General features: G+C 35.6%; 1 protein-coding gene across 6 annotated transcripts in view; it reads right to left on the bottom strand.

Moving 5' to 3' along the window:
* The window catches only part of WDR72 (WD repeat domain 72), a 244,968-nt gene that overhangs the window by 68,297 nt on the left and 156,245 nt on the right, over nt 1-20,426 (bottom strand). For all 6 annotated transcript variants that reach the window (XM_033190066.1, XM_033190064.1, XM_033190068.1 and 3 more), the window contains 2 exons: nt 17,724-17,803; nt 4,855-5,050 (listed from right to left, as the gene is read on the bottom strand). In XM_033190066.1, the coding sequence (XP_033045957.1) occupies nt 4,855-5,050; nt 17,724-17,803 (276 nt within the window). The remainder of the gene's footprint in view (nt 1-4,854; nt 5,051-17,723; nt 17,804-20,426) is intronic.

The raw sequence follows: 20,426 nt of genomic DNA, 5'->3' as shown, positions 1-20,426 counted from the left end.
CACAGGCCCTTCCTAAATGACTTCTGTGGCCATATAGAAGAACTCACTTAGTCTGGAGATCTTAAGAGTAAATGGAAAAAAGATGCACTTGCTCCAAAAAATGGCAGTCAGGGAAGAGTTTCCCTGTAGGGTAGTCACAAAGCCTTTCCACAAGTAGATATCTTTCTGGAAAACTCAGCAGGCCAAGAAAGCCTGCTCTGGGCCCATAATTCTGCAGGGCAGGATCACCAAAATGTTTCTGTTGAATGGATTTTTACTTTCTTGATTTACAATAAATGCGTGGTTTTATTTAAACAAAAAACACATTTTTATTATTTAATTTTCTAGATAAGGCTTTGCAAATGATGCATGCAATAAAGATTATTTGCAATACTCATATTTGATGCATCGTTTTCAAACCACACGGTTTAGCATGAAATTTAAATTCAGCCAATAATTCCAAGGTGACAGTTTTATCTACAAAGCCTCCATTTCTAGTTCAACCAATTTATTTAATGGAACAATTTAGAGCACTTGTTTAAACTGATCCAAGTAACATTCAAAAGAAAGTAAAGGGAAATAACTTTCAAATGCAATTTAATAATAGAAACTATTGCTGTTTTTAAAGCAATGAATCTAAGCCTCAAATGTGTTAATTGTACAAGTTCTTATTAAAGAGATTCAAGGAAGATAGCAATGTAATCATTATAAAAACGTAAACTTAGATAAAATCTGCCATTTTTCCATAAAACACAGGTACATAAATATTAAGACCACAAATAAAATCCATGCTGTGAAGTGTAACAGGAGAAAACACTGAAAAATAAGACAAAATTATAGGTTTAAATATACATTATGCTTTAACTCTCACTTCATTGGATTTCCATTGCTTTCTAGACACATTCCCTACAAAATCCAGACACCTGGTGATTTTCTTTATTATGAGGGTTGAGATGGCAATAATTAAGTACTCTGCATTTCCTTTGGTAAGAGAAAGCATGATTTACGAGAAAAGAATACAAATCTAAGAAAAACACTTAACAAATTACTCAATTTTTAGATCAAACTGATTCAGGATAAATTTCTTCCATGTTGCAAGTATGGAAAACGTAGTTTACTGGATAACAGCATAGTATTTAAGAGAATATCTGGGTTTGTTTCCCTGTTTTCAGTAATTTTGTGTCTGTAGGCAAGACACATAACCTCTCTTAAGTCTTAGTTTATTCATTTTGCAAAGGGAGTAGTAATAAGAAGTGTGTCTCAAAGAGTAAGATGCATACCACTGGTGGCATTTAAGATAGCTGGTGTGGCAAGGTGGGCAGATTGCTGGAGCTCAGGAGTTTGAGACCAGCCTGGGTAACATGATGAAACCCCATCTCTACAAAAAATACAAAAATTAGCCAGGTGTGGTGGTACACATCTGTAGTCACAGCTACTTAGGAGGCAGAGGTGGGAGGATCACCTGAGCTGGGAAGACTGAGGCTGCAGTGAGCCAAGATCACACCATTGTACTCTAGCTTGGGTGACAGAGTGAGGCACTGTGTTGAAAAGGAAAAAAAAAAGAAAGATAGCTGGTGTGGTGATAAACTTATTTTTAAAAATGTATCTCAACACTATTTTAATGTGTATGATAAAAATATAAAATTTGTATGTAAAATAAAAAAATAAGTAATTTCTCAGGACAAACCTAGTTAGCATGATGGGAATCTCTCTTTCTTAGAGTATAGTTCTTTTCAGTTGTACTTTGAAATTTCACTTCAATGAACATGAACATTTTAAAAACGGTAAAGAACATTTTAAAAACTAAATGTCAGAAGAAGGGTCTTAGGGTTCATGTGGATTGTGTCAGAATTAAAGGAAATGGTGAGCTAAATTTCATAAGGTATTCAGCAAAGCATTGGAATATATTACAAACTCAATAATTATTATTTTTCCTTGTGACTTATTGCTGCCATATTACTATAATCCTAATAAATCAAATATACTCCATTTAGCATAAAAGAAGTTTGAGTATCTGTGTTGAGCGAAACCATCATCTTTTACTTTCCAAATGATTTATAAATAATATGTACCACCAAGAAACCAAGAAAGAATAAAAGAAATGAAGAAACAAGGGGAGGGACAGGAGCTCACAGAGGACAAATAAGCAAAGAGTTGATGAACTTAAATGACATATACAATTTGCCATAATAATATTTTGCAAAATGACATATGTTGCAATGATTAGGCTAAGTAAATCTGCCTATGAAATTTGAGGAATTACTACACCCAGTGAATAGCACCTATATAATCATATTACATTTTGTCTCAGGACATTAGAAATAAAGAAAACAGTTTTCTGGTTATGTTTTCTAAAAATTCTATCAACCAGCCTGGGCAACATGGTGACATCCCATCTGTACTAAAAATACAAATTAAAAAAAAAACAAAAAACTAGCTTATAATGGTGGTGCTTGCCTGTAGTCCCAGCTACTCAAGAAGCTGATGCAGGAGGATCATTTTAGCCCAGGAGGTGGAAGTTGCAGTGAGCTATGATCATGTCACTGCACTCCAGACTGGGCGACAGAGCCTGCCTCAAAAAAAAAAAAAAAAAAAAAAATCCTATCTAAGGCAGTACATACCACTTAAAAGAAAGTCTAAAAACATTTCCTATAATTTTACTAAGTTCTTGTGCATAGTATTTTTTAAAATAAGCGTTTTCACAAAAAGAAAAGGGCAATATTAATATGAAATATAATACTACTTGGATAGTTCTCTCTTCAATGTATTCTATGTGTCTCCCATTTAATTGCAATTGTAGTTAACATTTTCCTGCAGATAATTATTTCTGAAAATAATATATGCCCAGCATTTTGTGAATATGTTTTGTTCTTTTAAACAAAGTATTCTAAATTTCATCCACCAACACATAAAATGGCTGTAATATTCTGGTGTTCTAATTCTTATCACAAATTAACCACAAATTTTCTTTTACCATAGGCAAAGAAAGGACTATTTAATAATTAATCAAAAGAGAGTTAATACCACACTTTAATCCAAATGTCTTTAGTCATAGTAAGACTAAATGCTCTACTATCAACAGTTCTTTCTCTAAAGATGCAGTCCGGCCATGTTGCCCAGGCTGGACTCAAACTCCTAGGTTCAAACCATTCTCCCAACTCAACCTCCCAAGTAGCTGGGACTGCAGGCACCTGGCTAGTATCCTTATCCTGTAAGAACGTACTGGTGACAGAATTGGGCACATTCTGGTGAAACCTCAAATATGAGTAACCCAAGTGACAGAAAAATTCACCTAAAGTTTCACTTTGATAGCTGACCAACAGTTTCTTACCTGGAAAATGGGGCTCTGGGCCAATGAATAAGGTAGGCTCTCAAGATTAGGGAGAAAATTCAGAAATGACATCTACTGAGAGTTAACACACGATGAACAAATAACACTGGCTGTCTTGGGAGAGATGGAAGAAACCTATCAATGACACTATGGACGGCCCTCCACATGTATCCAAAACGCAAATGTAGTCACTCAAAATTAATTAAAAAGCAATTTTTCTACTTCTTGCTTAAAATATGTAATACAACTATAATTATGTGGTATGATGAAACAGGAGCTTTTTTACAGAGGTGAATTTACCAGATCATTAAAACTAATTTTTGGAAACAAACATGCAAATGACTTAAAATAACCATCTGGCTTTATCAAATTATTAATTGAATTTACCATAATCAGCAACTGTCCTGGCATTAAAACATATTCTACCTGTTTTGATCTCTGGCCTTCGTTAAATATGCCTTTTCATTTCTCTCTACATAACACTCTTCAATCAGTAATCTCATAAAAACAATGAGAAGAAATCATTAAGTATTTCCAAGAATGATGCCCGTTTTAAGATTTAACATTTTATATATAGTAACATTGTTCCTAGTCCTGAATAAATTAAAAGAAAACACTTTGTGAGAGATAAAAGAAGTACTTAACAATTTAACCACCTGTAATATGTAAATTTATAACATGTTTTCCTGACAAAAACACACGTTTAATCACATGATCAATTAGCGTATTCATCAAAAGCTTACAATAAAGTTGAAAATTAAAGTTGTACTTTTTTTTTACAGTTTTTAATTTTTTTTAAGTAACAGCTAACAGTACGATAAAAATCATAGAACACTTTGCAACATAAATTTAGACTCACTTGTTGGCCCTAAACCATAAACGTTATCATTAGGAAGTGACAGTGATGAAGTTTGTTATAAAATCAAATGATCCAACTATAAAAATAGTTTAATTTTTATATGATACTTCTGTTGCCCAGAAAAGGAAAACTGGCACATGACTTTTATCGAGGTACAAAGTAAAAGCAAATTTCCCCATTATGATTACAGTATTCCTGTAATATATATCCTATTAAGCTATTGTTAATTCTGCTTTCGCTTTTAATTGCTTAACTTCAAAACACTGCTATAAATAATACAAGCTGTTCTTCTAGCAAATATTTATTATTATAATAGGATCCAGAAGTTCTTTAAACATTTGACAATTACAAGAGGAAATCGAGAGCAGAATAGGTCAGAAACAGGGCACTTGGCTCAGTTCTTGCAGAAATGATATACTGTGAACTTACATTTTCAACACTCTCTAAGTAGCAATGCTCCTCAAGTTAAGATGGTGTTACTTCTGGATAAACCTATCCTATGACCTTTTCAACTTACAATGGGTTTATCTGGATATAACCCCATCATAAGTCAAGGAGACTAGTGAATGTCTATCACTTTTGCACCATAATATAATCGAAAATTATAAGTTGCACCACCATAAGTTGGAGAATCTATAGTAGAAAAGTTCTGTTGAAAGAGTATGCCAATACATTTTGTACTTACTTTGCAGAGGTAAAGTGTTTCTAATGCACTGTAACTCCAGTTCCTCTGTCCATTCCAGCTTTGGCAGCATCTGCTTCATCTCACAGTTACCATTCTCTGCCATGGACACTGGTTGACTATTGACTGGTATCTTTCCCAAACACTTCATGCGTTGTTGAACTTCTGCCAAGAGAACAGCTTGTATTGCTTCAGTTACCTGTAAGGTATTTTTTTAAGTGAATTATTTTTAGTATTATTACAAATGCTTAGGTATGTTGCAAAAAATCCAAAGCCCAGAATTTAAATTTGAACAGGTTTCCATAAACAACAACTTTTCATTCTTCTGGCATTAGCATCCACAACAACTGAAATGTAGGCAGAAACAACTGGCACCCAGACTTTCACACTGTTTTTTTTTTTTTTTTTTTTTTTTGCAATGCAAGAGATTCTAAAAGGATACTTGAGGGGCATTTTTTTAAAGTCCAGAATGTCAAACATTACACTATGGGACAAAGAGGAGTTTTCAATTATTTTTCCTATTTTCATTTCCACCAGAAGATAAAGAAAATTCATTTGAATTTATCCTATGGCTCTTAAAGACAAGGTTAGATCCTCAAACTATGTCTAGCTCCAAAGCATTATTTAAACAAAACACTGCATTTAAACTATGCTCTACACAGAAAATTAAAGAAATGACTTTAATAATAAATCTCACTAAATTTTATGTATACCTATGTGGTTTTACATATATTAAGGTATTGCAAGGCACGTCTTCCAACTGCTGTGTGTGCCCAGTCAAGGACCTATGGTTTGAAGGAGGGGGAAAGGAACACTTGTCACAGAACATCCAACCAAATTCTTCATTTTTAAAATGAAGGATCTGGGGCATGACACCTCAAGGTTACACAGACTTGGTGGACAGACCTTCTCATCCCTGATTCTGTCTTTTGAAGTATATGTCCACTCAAGATTCTATATCCTCTACCTTCAGTGGAAAGCTAGTGACAGTTTCCTAGACCTCTTCCTGGTAAAAGATGAGGTAAGGTCTAGCAGTTAGGTACAGCCAAAAGAAGGCCAGGAGCTGAATTAGTGAGAGAAAAGAATGGACACGGCTGATACAGACAAACCAGGTACACCTTCTCATCACCCTTCTCCAGCCAATAGTTAAACATTTCATATAGCTACATCCAAGTGCTTTTCATATAGCCACATCCCAGTGCCATAGCATATATATTTTCCCCTCAGAAGTCTGTCCTCTGTCAAGCTGACTCATGCTCCACAATTGCCACTGTCCCCCTCCATTACTCCCAGTCTACCCATAAGCACGTCTAGAGCTAGGGATATGGGACAACACCGAGAGTGGTGACCTAGAGATGCTTTGGCCAAAAACTGAACGTGTATTTATGTAAATATATATTCCGTCTCTTTTGCATGTAATGGTAGCATGTGAGACCTTCAGGTTCCAGGGACATCCAAGGAGCTTATTATGATGGCAGATACTTGCTGAATTCCTGGGACAGAGAAGCTGGCCTCTGACTTTTAAATATAGGAAGCTTCCTGAGAATACTGCAGCAACTTCCTGATTGCCGATTATCTCCTTGTCCTTATCCAGCAGACACTCAAATGTTTGATTTAGGAGTAAGAAAAGGCTAATGAGTAGTAGAATATCACTATTGCATACCATGAATACTAACATGCAGTACTGCCTAATCGCAATACAAGTGAATGGTGCTTACTCATGAATATCATGTAATGAGATATTTAACATCAGAGTATCAATTATACACCATTAATCTAAGATATACTTCTGCACATCATGATGCTGGTAAATAATGCCTATTAATATCTCTCATATGAGACCAGCCTGGTTGACATGGTGAAACCCTGTCTCTACAAAAAAATGCAAAAATTAGCCTGGCTTGGTGGTGTGCACCTGTAGTCCCAGCTACTCAGGAGGTTGAGACAGGATGATTGCTTGAACCCAGGAGGCAGAGGATGCAGTGAGCCCAGATCATACTCCTGTACTCCAGCCTGGGCGACAAATCTGATATATATATATATATATACACACACACACACATACACACACACACACACACACACATATATATACACACACACACCACTTCTGAGATATAAATATAAATTATTATATATGTTTCTTGCTAACATATACTGCTATATATATATATCACAGTATTGGTAAACCATGCTGATTTATGTATATCACATGATGGGATATATTGTATTACTTATTCATGATGAACAATTTTATAACACTGAAGTTATTTCATTTTAACTTTGTCATACATGTTATTTCATAGCACTGGTTCGATGATGTGGATGATGTGGTAGAAAGAACTCAGGACTATAAGTGAAAAGGTTTGCATTTCCTATTCCACTATGACAGTTACCACAAATCCAACCTTTGACAAGTCACAAACTTCTCTGAAACTTCATGTTCTCACTTACAAAAGAGTTTGTGATACTGAGAGACATTAGGATAAGAGCTGTCAATAACAGAATAGTGCATGGAAATTGCTCTTTCTATACTCATAAATTAAGGATACTGGATGATATTCTAAGACCTACAATGTGTCCAGACTATATCATACCCCTCAGAATGGGTAGTTTGGCCATATGCTTTCACTGGGCTTATGGCTGTCCTCTCACCCTGGGATGCTTATCACCCCAGAGGCATGCCCACAGTTGGGATCTAAAATGTCATCTCTCCCACTGAATATAATATTCTATATAACTTGGATAATCATTATTTCTTAAAAATATACAGGAATTTATGTATTTTAATTTAATATTTCTAATTATTTGATTTACATGTCACTATTTCACTTTTTTTAACTGTTGATTTTTTTACATAGTTGTCACCACAAATGCATATTATAAGAACAAAGAAATGAATATCATCAAAAACAAGTGGAACAGAAATAACTATAGAATAAAATAGATTAACCATGATGAGTAGGGTACTCAGAGCCACAACAGTTAAAAGTGAATACTGAATGGCATCCAATTGGAAAGAAACTCAAAATATATATTTCAACTCAGTGTGAGATGAGAGAAAGGCTGTTATCTTCTAAACATGCAATAATGTTATTACAGTATCTGGAATAGAGTGGACACTAAATAAATACTAGTGGAATTGAAATAGATTCTGCAGACTTTCAAAAATAAACTGTGGAAAGTATAATTTATTGATAGTTTATAACTATCAATACTTGAGTCTCTCTCTATAAATGTAGTAGATGGATTTTACAGGTAGTCAATAGAAATAGAATTTTCTCCAACAAAATATAAAATGGTTATATGGCATTTTATATAACTTTGTAATTTTAATAATGAGCTGGCATTGAGTATTATGGCTATAAAGCTGTCTTCCCAACATATATAAATAAATTTATTCCAAAACAGACATCAAAGAACCGTATTCTTTTATGAGGCAATGTGCACGGACTAAAAATAAAGTTTACAAACTCATTGACTGGAAAGAGTCAGCTACAAATCTGGGACATACCCTTATTAACTAAAGGTATTACTGAGTCCTAGGCAAGCTAAAAATTTTAGTAGTATTTCATTAACACCTTGGAAGAGCAAAATACTGTAAAATAGCATAGAGCATCATCAAGATGCATAAGAAACCCTGTGTCCTGGTTGTTGTTCCAGTGTCTAGTTTTTTTGTTATAAAATATTTTTCCCAACACTCTGCTCATGCTGACCTTTCATGTCTTTGCGGTGTCTCCTGGAAAAGCAACATTTCTAGCTGGAGGCCTAAATGTCATGATGTGTACCCAGTGGTGTTAAATTATAAAATCCAAAGAAATTTAGTGCGGTACCAGAAACATGCAAATTAGCAATCCCCAAACTTTTCTGTTTCTTTTCCAGCATTTATTTTTATGTTGAGTGTTTAATGTGTCAAAAGCAAAAGAGACAATCTCTAGACAAACTTATTCATCAGCAAAATTAATTCATTCTTCCCCTAACCTTAAAGATAAACATTCAACTTCTGGAGCTAATTTTGCTCGTTTTACAAAAGTATTCCACTGAACCAGGGTTAAAATGAAAGAAAAATTGTTAAGGACAGCTAGAGGGAAAGGCCAGGTCACTTACAAAGAGAAGCCCATTAGACTAACAGTGGACCTCTCAGTGGAAACCCTACATGTCAGAAGAGATTGGGGGACAATATTCAAAATTCTTAAATAAAACGAAATGCAATCCAGAATTTCATACCTAGCCTAAGCTTCATAAGGAAAGGAGAAAAAAGATCCTTCTCACATAAGCAATTGTTAAGGAAATCCATTACCACCGGATCTGCCTTACAAGAGCTCCTGAAGGAAGCACTAAATATAGAAAGGAGAGACTGTTACCAGCCATTACAAAAACACACTGAAGCACACAGACCAGTGACACTGTAAAGCAACCACATAAACACATCTGCAAAATAACCAGCTAACATCATGATGACAGGATGAAATCCACACATATCAATACTAATCTTAAATGTAAATGGACTAAATGCCTCAATTAAATGACATAGAGTGGTAAGCTAGATAAAGAACCAAAACTATCAGTATGTAGTCTTCAACATAACATGTCAACCCTCAAAATAAAGCATTGGAGGAAAATCTACCAAGCAAGTGGAAAAAAGGAAAAAGCAGGGGTTGCAATCCTAGTTTCTGACAAAACAGACTTTAAACCAACAAAGATCAAAAAAGACAAAGAAAGACATTACATAATGGTAAAGGGTTCAATTCAACAGGAGGAGCTAACTATCCTAAATATAAATACAACCAACACAGGAGCACACAGATTCATAAAGCAAGTTCTTAGAGACCTACAAAGAGACTTAGATCCCTACACAATAATCATGGGAGACTTTAACACCTCACTGACAATATTAGACAGATAACTGAGACAGAATATTAACAAAGATATTCAGGACCTGAACTCAGCAGTAGATCAAATGGACCTGATGTCTATAGAACTCTCCACCCCAAAACAACAGAATATACATTTCTTTCATCACCACAGGACACCTATTCTAAAATTGATCACAATTGGAAGTAAAACACTCCTTAGCAAACGCAAAATAACTGAAATCATAACAAACAGTCACCAGGACCACAGCACAATCAAATTAGAACTCAAGACTAAGAAATTCACTCAAAACCATATAATCACATGGAAATTGAATAACCTACTCCTGAATGACTTTTGGGTAAATGAAATTAAGGCAGAAATGAAAAAGATCTTTGAAACTACCAAGAATAAAGATACAACATACTAGAATCTCTGGGACAGAGCTAAGGCAGGGTTAAGAGAGTAATTAATGGCACTAAATGCCCAGATCAAAAAACTAGAAAGATCTCATGTTAACAACCTAACATTACAACTAAAAGAACTAGATAATCAAGAGCAAAAAAATCCCAATGCTAGCAGAAGATCAGAAATAACCAAAATTAGAGCTAAACTAAAGGAGAGAAATACACACACAAAAAACCATTGAAAAGATCAACAAACCCAAGAGCTGGTTTTTAGAAAAAAATAATAAAATAGATCACTTGCTAGACTAATAAAGATGAAAAGAGAGAAGATTCAAATAACACAATCAGAAATGATAAGGGAGATATTACCACTGACCCAACAGAAATACAATCCTCGGAGAATATTACAAACTAGTAATATATGCACATGACCTAGAAAATCTAGAAGAAATGGATAAATTCCTGGACACATGCACCCTTGAAGACTGAACCAGGAAGAAACTGAATCCCTGAACAGACTAATAATGAGTTCTGAAATTGAGGCAGTTAAATAAACAGCTTACCAACCAAAAAAAGCCCAGGACCAGACAGATTCACAGATGAATTATATGAGATATATAAAGAAGAGCTGGTAACATTCCTACTGAAATTATCTGAAAAATTAGAAAAGGAAAGGACTCCTCCCTAACTCATTCTATGAGGCCAGCACCATCCTGATACTAAAACCTGGCAGAAATATGACAAAAAAAGAAAATTACAGGTCAGTATTCCTGATGAACATCAATGAACATATCCTCAACAAAATACTGGAAAACCGAATCCAGCAGCATATCAAAAAGCTTACCCACCATGATCAAATATGCTTCATCTCTGGGATGCAAGTTTGGTTCAACACATGCAAATCAATAAATATGAGTCATCACATAAACAGAACTAAAGACAAAACCACATGATTATCTCAATAGAAGCAGAAAAGGCTTTCAATAAAATTCAACAGCCCTTCATGTTAAAAACTCTCAATAAAGAAGACATTGAAGGAACATATCTTGAAATAATAAGAGACATATATGACAAAACCACAGCCAACATCATACTGAATAGGCAAAAGCTAGAACCATTCCCCCTTGAAAATCAGCACAAGACAAGGATGCCCTCTCTCACTACTCCTATTCAACACAGTATTGGAATTTCTGGTTAAGGCAATCCACAAAGGAAACCAATAGGTCATTCAAATAGGAAAAGAGGAAGTCAAACTACCCTGTTTGAAGATGTCATGATCCTGTATCTAGAAAAACCCATCGTCTCAGCCCAAAAATGTCTTAAGCTGTTAAGCAACTTCAGCGAAGTCTCAGGATACAAAATCAATGTGCAAAAATCATTAACATTCCTATAAACAACAGTCAAGCTGACAGCCAAATCACGAATGAACTCCCATTCACAATTGCAACAAGAAGAATAAAATACCTAGGAATACAGCCAACTAGAAAGGTAAAGGATCTCTACAAGGAGAATAACAAATCATGGCTCAAATAAATCAGAGATGACACAAACAAATGGAAAAACATTCCATGTTCATGAGTAGGAAGAATCAATATCGTTAAAATGGCCATGCTGCCTAGCAATTCATGGATTCATTGCCATTCATATCCAGCTATCAATGTCATTTTTCACATAACTAGAAAAAACTATCTTAAAATTCATATGGAACCACAAAAGAGTTCGAATGTCCAGGGCAATCCTAAGAAAAAAAAACAAAGTTGGAGGCGTCACGTTACCTGATTTCAAACTATACTACAGGGCTATAGTAACCAAAACAGCAAGATACTGGCACAAGAACAGACACATGGACCAATGGAACAGAATAGAGAACCCAGAAATAAGATCACACACCTACAACTATCTGAACCTGACAAAAACAAGCAATAGGGAAAGGATTCCTTATTTAATAAATGGTGCTGGGGTAACTAACCAGTGTTAGCCACATGCAGAAGATTAAAACTGGACCCCTTCCTTACACCATATACAAAAATTAACTCAAGATGGATTAAACACTGGAATGTAAAACACAAAATCATAAAAACCCTGGAAGACAACCTAAGCAATACCGTTCAGGACATAGGCATAGGCATAGGCATAGGCAAAGGTTTAATGGCCAAGATGTCAAAAGCAACTGCAACAAAAGCAAACATTGGCAAATGGGATCTAATTAAACTAAAGAGCTTCTGCACAGTGAAAGAAATTACCAATAGAGTAAACAGGCAACCTACAGAATGGGAGAAAATGTTTGCAAACTATGCATCTGACAAAGGTCTAACATCCAGGGTCTACAAAGAACTTAGACAAATTTACAAGAAAAAAAAAACTCTATTAAAACATGGGCAAAGGAAATGAACAGACACTTTGCAAAGGAAGACATACATGTGGCCAAAAATCATATGAAAAAAAGCTTAACATCACTGATCATTAGAAAAATGCAAATCAAAACCACAATGAGATAACACCTCACACCAGTCAGAATGTTGAAGTCAAAAAATTACAGATTAGAAAATCAAAAAATAACAGATGCTGGAGAGGCTGTGGAGTAAAGGAACACTTATACATTGTTGGTGGGAATGTAAATTAGTTCAGCCATTGTGAAAGACAGTGTGGTGATTCCTCAAAGACCTAAAAACAGAAATACCATTCAACCTAGCAATCCCATTAGTGGATATATACCCAAAGGAATATAAGTCATTCTATTATAAAGACACATGTACACGTATGTTTACTGCAGATCTATTCACAATGACAAAGACATAGAATAAACCTAAATGTCAATCAATGGTAGACTGGATAAAGAAAATGTGGCTCATATACACCATGGAATACTATGCAGCCATAAAAGAGAACAAGATCATGTCCTTTGCACTGACATGGATGGAGTCGGAGGCCATTATCCTCCAATAAACTGACACAGGAACAGAAAACCAAATATTGAATGTTCTCACTTATAAGTGGGAGCTAAATGATGGGAACACTTGAACATGACCTATACTGCAACCTACTGAAGAGCAGAAGGTGGGAGGAGACAGAGGATCAGGAAAATCTACTAATGGGTACTAGGCTTAATGTCTGAGAGATGAAATAATCTGTACAGCAAACCCCCATTACACGAGTTTATCTATGAAACAAATCCGCACTTATACCCTTCAACTTAAAATAAAAGTTTAAAAAAAAGTAAAATCAAGCTAACACAATTCAGCTAAATGCTTAAATGAATGATTTTATAAATAATTTGAGGATGGCCGGGCGCGGTGGTTCACACTTGTAATCCCAGCACTTTGGGAGGCCAAGGTGGGAGGATCATTTGAGGTCAGGAGTTTGAGACCAGCCTCACCTACATGGTGAGACTCTGTCTCTACTAAAAATACAAAAATTAACTGGGCATGGTGGCTCATGCCTGTAATCCCAGCTACTTGGGAGGTTGAGGCAGGAGAGTCACTTGAATCTGGAAGACGGAGGCTGCAGTGAGCCGAGATCATGCCACTGCACTCCAGCCTGGGTGACAGAAAGAAAAAGTAATAATAATAATAATTTGAGGATCGGCTATTGAAGCAGTAAAATAGATACTTGCAAGATTCTCTATTCTTCCTGAAGGGCTGCATTACTCATTTCCATTTTACATATGAGCAAGACAAATAATCAAGAAGTTTAACCTATCTTCCAGATCATGCATCAGGCCAGTAGCAGAGATGAGAAGAGAATCTTGAAGGCTGGAATTCCTGTAGAGTGGGTAAATTCTCTGGTAGTCTTCGTCTACAGCCAGCATTTCACATACCATCACAGAGTCATAAACCTTAAAGGTCTGTCAGTCCAAACATGCCCAAATCACATAAAGTTTATTTGAAGGTCAAATGAACAACTACCAAAGATCTTCAAGTGAGAGCAATTTAAGAGAAATGTTTTGTTGAATCCTTCTTTTTAATAATTTTTTTCCCATTTGAGAATTTTTTAGTTACTGCGGAAAAAATCTCATTTTTAATAGATAAGCCTTTTTGGGGTGACTACTAATGTGCTGATAAAGTTGCATGTACTTGTGTATATTCCAATTATTACAGAGGTTGCCTGCATAGCTACTCATTCATTCATTAAATATGTATTGACTGCCTACTGTCACTTCTGCTTCTCTGGGCATTGGTAAGAGAGGGGCAAATGAGACAAACAAGGTCACTGCTCTCAGCAGGCTTATATAGCAGTGTGAACACAAAATAAGCAAGCAAAACAGCAAATAATATAATTTCCATTAAAAGTAATCACAGCAAAAAAACTAGGTAATGTGATGATGACTGGATGAGTGGGGTTGGGTAGAATGTGGCAACAATATTAGTTGGAGTTATAAGAGAAGACTTCTTTAAGGAGACAGATTTTTAAGCAAAGACCTAAGTGATTAATGAAGAAATGAGAATTCTAGCCCAACAGAACAGTAAGATCCTGAGTTCAGATGAGCTTTACGTCTTCTGAAAATAAAAAGAAAGCCAGTTGTGGCTAAATCAAGGTAAGATAGGAGGTGGTAAATGATGACAGATGGGGTCAGGCTGGGGAAAAAAATCACATGCATACTTGCAGGCCAGGACAACTAGTTTTTATAGCCATTCCAACTGTGTACATTTAGTATTATAGCATCAGCTCCTACAGTATATTACGAGTTAACTTTTTTTGTTTCCTTATAACCAAGAATAATCATTTGTAATAGGAGTTACTGCTATTTCAATCTTGCAAATTTGATATGTAATGTATCAAGTTCATAAAAAAGAATAAACTTCTAGTAAACATTCATGGAATCAATGCACAACTATTTATTGTACAATGCACAAAAGTACTGGTAAAATTTTAAGACCAAAAGGAGCCTTAAAGGAGAAAGAAGAACTTAAATTGGACATTGAAGAAACCAGCCCTCTAAGTCAACTCACAGATGAGGTACTCTTAGCATGTAAAAAAAAAAAAAAGATTTATTAAACTACAAAACTATAGTAACCAAAAGGCATGGTACTGGCTCAAAAGTAGACCTATGGACCAATGGAAGAGAACAGAGAACCCTGAAATGAATCCATACACCTACGGTGAACTCATTTTCGACAAAAGTGCCAAGAACACACATTGGGGAAAAGAGAGCCTGTTCAATAAATGGTGCTGGGAAATCCTTATGCAGAAGAATGAAACTAGACCCCTATCTCTTACCATATACAAAAGTCAAATCAAAATGGATTGAAGACTTAAATCTAAGACATTAAACTATCAAACTACTACAAGAAAACATTGGGGGAGATCTCCAGATCATTGGTCTGGGCAAAAATTTCCTGAGTAAGCACAGGCAACCAACGCAAAAATAGACAAATGGAATCACATCAAATTTAAAAGCTTCTGCATAGCAAAGGAAACAATCAACAAAATCAAGAGACAATCCACAGAATAACAGAAAATACTTGCAAACTACCCATCTGACAAGGGATTAATACCCAGAGTATACAAGGAGCTCAAACAACTCTATAGGAAAAATCTAACAATCCAATAAAAAAATGGCCAAAATAATTGAATAGACATTTCTCAAAAGAAGACATACAAAGAATAAACAGGCATATGCAAAGGTACTCAACATCACTTATCATCAGAGAAATGCAAATCAAAGCAACAATGCAATATCATGTTACCCCAGTTAAAATGGCTTATATCCAAAATACAGGCAATATCAAATGCTGGTAAGGATGTGGAGAAAAGAAAATCCACCGTTGGTGGAAATGTAAACTAGTACAACCACTCTGGAGAACAGTTTGGAGGTTCCTCAAAAAACTAAAAATACATCTATCATATGATACAGCAATCCCACTGCTCAGTATAACCCAAAAGAAAGCAAACTAGTATATCAAAGAGAAATCTGCACTCCTATGTTTGTTGCAGAACTGTTCACAACAGCCAATATTTGGAAGCAACGTAAGTATTTGGAAGCAATTTGGTATCCATCAACAGATAAACGGATAGAGAAAACATGGTACACATACACAATAGAGCACTATTCAGTTATAAAAAAATGAGATCCTGTCATTTGCAACATCATGGATAAGCTGGAGATCATCATGTTAAGTGAAATAAGCCAGGCACAGATACACTAACACTGCATGTTTTCACTTATGTGTGGAATCTCGAAATCAAAACAGGTCAGGTGAGATGGCACACACCTGTAATCCTAGCACTTTGGAAGGCTGAGGTGGGTGGATCACTGGAGCCCAGGAATTTGAGATCAGCCTGAGCAATATGGCAAAACCCCATCTCTTTAAAAATACAGTTGTGATGGTGCATGCCTATAGTTCCAGCTACTTGGGAGGCTGAGGTGGGAGGATCACTTGAGCCTGGTAGAGCGAGGCTGCAGTGAGCTATTACTGTACCACTGCACTCCAGCCTGGGTGACAGAGCAAGATGATTTCTCAAAAATAAATAAAATGAATAAATAAATAAATAAATAAATAGGCCAGGTGCGGTGGCTCACACCTGTAATGCCAGCACTTTGGGAGGCCGAGACGGGTGGATCACAAGGTCAGGAGATCGAGACCATCCTGGCTAACATGGGGAAACATGTCTCTACTAAAAAACCGTCTCTACTAAACACCGTCTCTACTAAAACCGTCTCTACTAAACACCGTCTCTACTAAAAAAGTACAAAAAACTAGCCGGGCAAGGTGGCGGGCGCCTGTAGCCCCAGCTACTTGGGAGGCTGAGGCAGGAGAATGGCGTGAACCTGGGAGGGGGAGCTTGCAGCGAGCTGAGATCCGGCCACTGCACTCCAGCCTGGGCGACAAAGCGAGACTCCATTTCAAAATAATAATAATAATAATAATAATAACAATAATAAATAAATAAATAACTACATTGAACTCATGGACATAGAGAGTAGAAGAATGGTTAGCAGAGGCTGGGAAGGGTAGTGTGGAATAGGGGTAGGTGGGGATGATTAATAGGCGCCAAAAAACATCAGAAAGAATGAATAAAACGTACTATTTGATACCACAACAGTGTGACTATAGTCAATAATAATTTAATTTTACTTTTTAAGATAACTAAAAGAGTATAAATGGATTATTTCTAACACAAAGGACAAATGCTTGAGGTGATGCATACCCCATTCTCTGTGATGTGATAATTAGGCATTGCATGCCTGTATTAACATATTTCATGTACCCTATAAATATATATGACCACTATGTGCCCACAAAAATCAAAAATTAAAAAAAGTTATAATTTCACATATTCAAATTCCCACACATAGGTACTTTAATGTATGTCATATTTTGAAATCAAATAATGGACAATTCTGCTTCAGACTGAAGCTTCAACAAGCAAGAAATTACCTGTGGTGACAAGAACCTCCCTCCCTCAGTCCCCGGCATTCACGCTCCCCTGGTGAATGGTGTACCCTTGCTTATGTTATGGCCTGTGTTTTCCCTCATCTCTATGCCTGTTCAAAGGCCATTTTACGAGGACAAGAGTAACTACTTGTATTTTCAGATAGAGGGGGGTATCCATGAACCACAGCAGCAAGGTACTCTTCCAGTAACTTCCTGAATGTGAATTATATCATACCTGCACAGACTGGTCTCTCCAACAGGAAATTAGCTTCAAAAGTGAAAGGTCAGCCTCAGGTACATGGGATTCATTCTTACCTAGAAATATACAGAACACATTTATATCTTGAGAGTATTAAAAATGGTTAACGGCTCTTAAGATGGGCTGCATATTAGAATCACCTGGGAAGCTTTTTTTTTATAAACACCAATGCCCAGGTTCAATCTTCCAAAGATTTTTATTTTACAGATCCTGTGGTAGAGGTGGGACAGGTATTAATGCTTTGTAAAAGTGCCACAGATGATTTACATGTACAACCAGAGTCAACATCCATTTGTGTACATTTATATACACACCCACGCACCCACATACACACACACACACACATTTATATGTAATTCTAACAATTATGCTAACACATATTCACATCAAATCAGATTCATTTTTACAGTTTCAACACATTTTTGTTCTTTTTGCTGACCCAAGACAGATCACCAAATCTTACAATTCCTTCCTTATACAAATTCTGAAATTCTACTCTGCCATGAATTAGTCTCTATCACATGTAAAATCAAATAAAAGACTTCCTTTGATTTGTCCTTATCCAGCTCTACCACTCTGATCAATAGGCAGAACACTACTGTTTTAATTTGACTCATTCTGTTATGTATTGTTTCTTTTCTGTTTGCCCTCTCCAATGTCCTTTCTATCTATTTGTCTTAACGTTCAGTGTGAAATTTTAAGAATGAGTGAGTGCTTTAAGCAAAGACCTAAATGATTAATGAAGAAATGAGAATTCTTCATTAATTGATTTCAATTCATTAATTGAAAATGTACATATAATCATAATGAACAGTCGATGAATTAAGGCTTTCTGATGGCTAAAGTCTATTATTTAGGCAGCAGATCCTGAGAGTGAGATAGGGAAGAATGGTAAGGGCTTGCACAAGCGGAAAAGTTGTTACTATAATTGTCTACTTAAATTAATATATTGATATATGTTTGACATTGTGGTATCAACTATTTAAATTAGCATTTGTCTGATACACTTTTCATCAAATCCCTATTTTTATATTAACATATGAGATATCTATCGATCGATCTATATGACTATATATTTACCACATTAGTAGTCAAGGAAAATGTAATAAAAGTATTGTATACAATGCAATTTGAGAACATAAAAGTAATATATAAGAAACTTCTGACCAATTATTGATAGTATTTTTTCCTGATAGAGCACTTAATATAAATGTAAAATGACCAAGAACACTATATAAAACATGTAAATATGACAGAAGATTATAATTTTGACATGTTTTCCATTTCTTCATGAACACAGCAGGTAAGAGAACATTTTCTTTTGATCTCTGTTTTTCCTCCCTCTCCCACTTTGTTGACCTTGTGACTCAACCATCAAAGCTAAGTATTGGTCTCAACTGTAACTACTTACTAACATCATGGGGTACCTCAAAGCACACTTTAATGTGATGTTGAAATTTTAATATGTGATAGAAATGAGAGCCAACTTATCTTGGCCATGTCAGTGAGTTAAAGAATTAATTGCAACTTTAGGGGGAAAGATGAAAAGAAAATATCCGAGGCTTAACAATATTATTCAGTCACCATTCCTGCTGACAGAAGTGAATACTGGTTCCTGTCAACATTTTAGAATGAGCACCTCAGAGTATTATTTTATTCTTTAGGATTTGGCTTTATAAAATTAATACTATGAAGTCAATACTTCCTTTTGTTTAACCTTCCATCTTCCTATTAGTTTTTTTTTTTTTTTTTTTTGAAAAATGTGTTTTCCTTGTCCTTAGCTGAATTTCAAATGCGATAAATGCCAACTTAAATCCCAGAGAGATGATTCTATAGTAACAGTAGTTGCTTAGGCTTTTTTGCTGGGGCAGCCACAGGAAAAACAGGGACCTCCTTGATTCTAGTTAGCAATCCCCTGTCTTTGCAGAAACACTTATATTAAATCTTAAATTCCAATCCCCTTCCCAGTTACCAGTGCTAAAAAACAAACAAACAAACAAACAAAAACAAACAAACAACAGCAAAAAATACTGGATAGCTAACCTTAATAAGAGTAACTGTCTAAGGAGAAAGGAGGCAACCCAGACTGGGGCTATTTAGAGGGAACTTTATCTGTAATCATAAATGTGAAAAGTGGCCTGACACAGTGGACAGGAAATGGGGTTAGGAATCAGATTTGGATTGGAATGCAGGCCCCTCTACCGAAGAGCTGTTTGCCTATAAGTCATCGAACTTCCTTGAGTCCCATTTTTTTTAACGTAAAACAGAGATGCTGCCTCCTACTGTGCAGGGTTGTTTTTACATTAAATGAGTAAAAACATTAAATATGTAAAACCATTAACATAATTCTTGGAACATACTAAGCACTAGATAATTGGAAGCTGTTAATAAACTCTCACTTAAAAATACTCTTTTCAACAGTTCTGTGAGGGCCACTGTGTACTGTTATTCCAGTCACCCCATCCTATGGATCATATACTGCACAGCTTTGGAGGCAACATGCACACTGTGTCTGGGATCACATTCCCATTTTACAAATGTAGTAATTAGGGCTTTTAAAAAGTAAAAGACATGCCCAATAGAACACAAGTAGTCAATGGCAGAGCTGGATCTTGAATCTCAGCCATCTATCTTATTTATCTCAAAAACCATTGTTCTAGTCATTATTTACCCTTTAAT

Source organism: Trachypithecus francoisi, unplaced genomic scaffold (genome assembly GCF_009764315.1).
Source record: "Trachypithecus francoisi isolate TF-2019V2 unplaced genomic scaffold, Tfra_2.0 Lachesis_group3, whole genome shotgun sequence".
NCBI lineage: Eukaryota > Metazoa > Chordata > Mammalia > Primates > Cercopithecidae > Trachypithecus > Trachypithecus francoisi.
The sequence above is the reverse complement of the archived record's forward strand: the minus strand, read 5'-3'. Positions and strand labels throughout refer to the sequence as shown.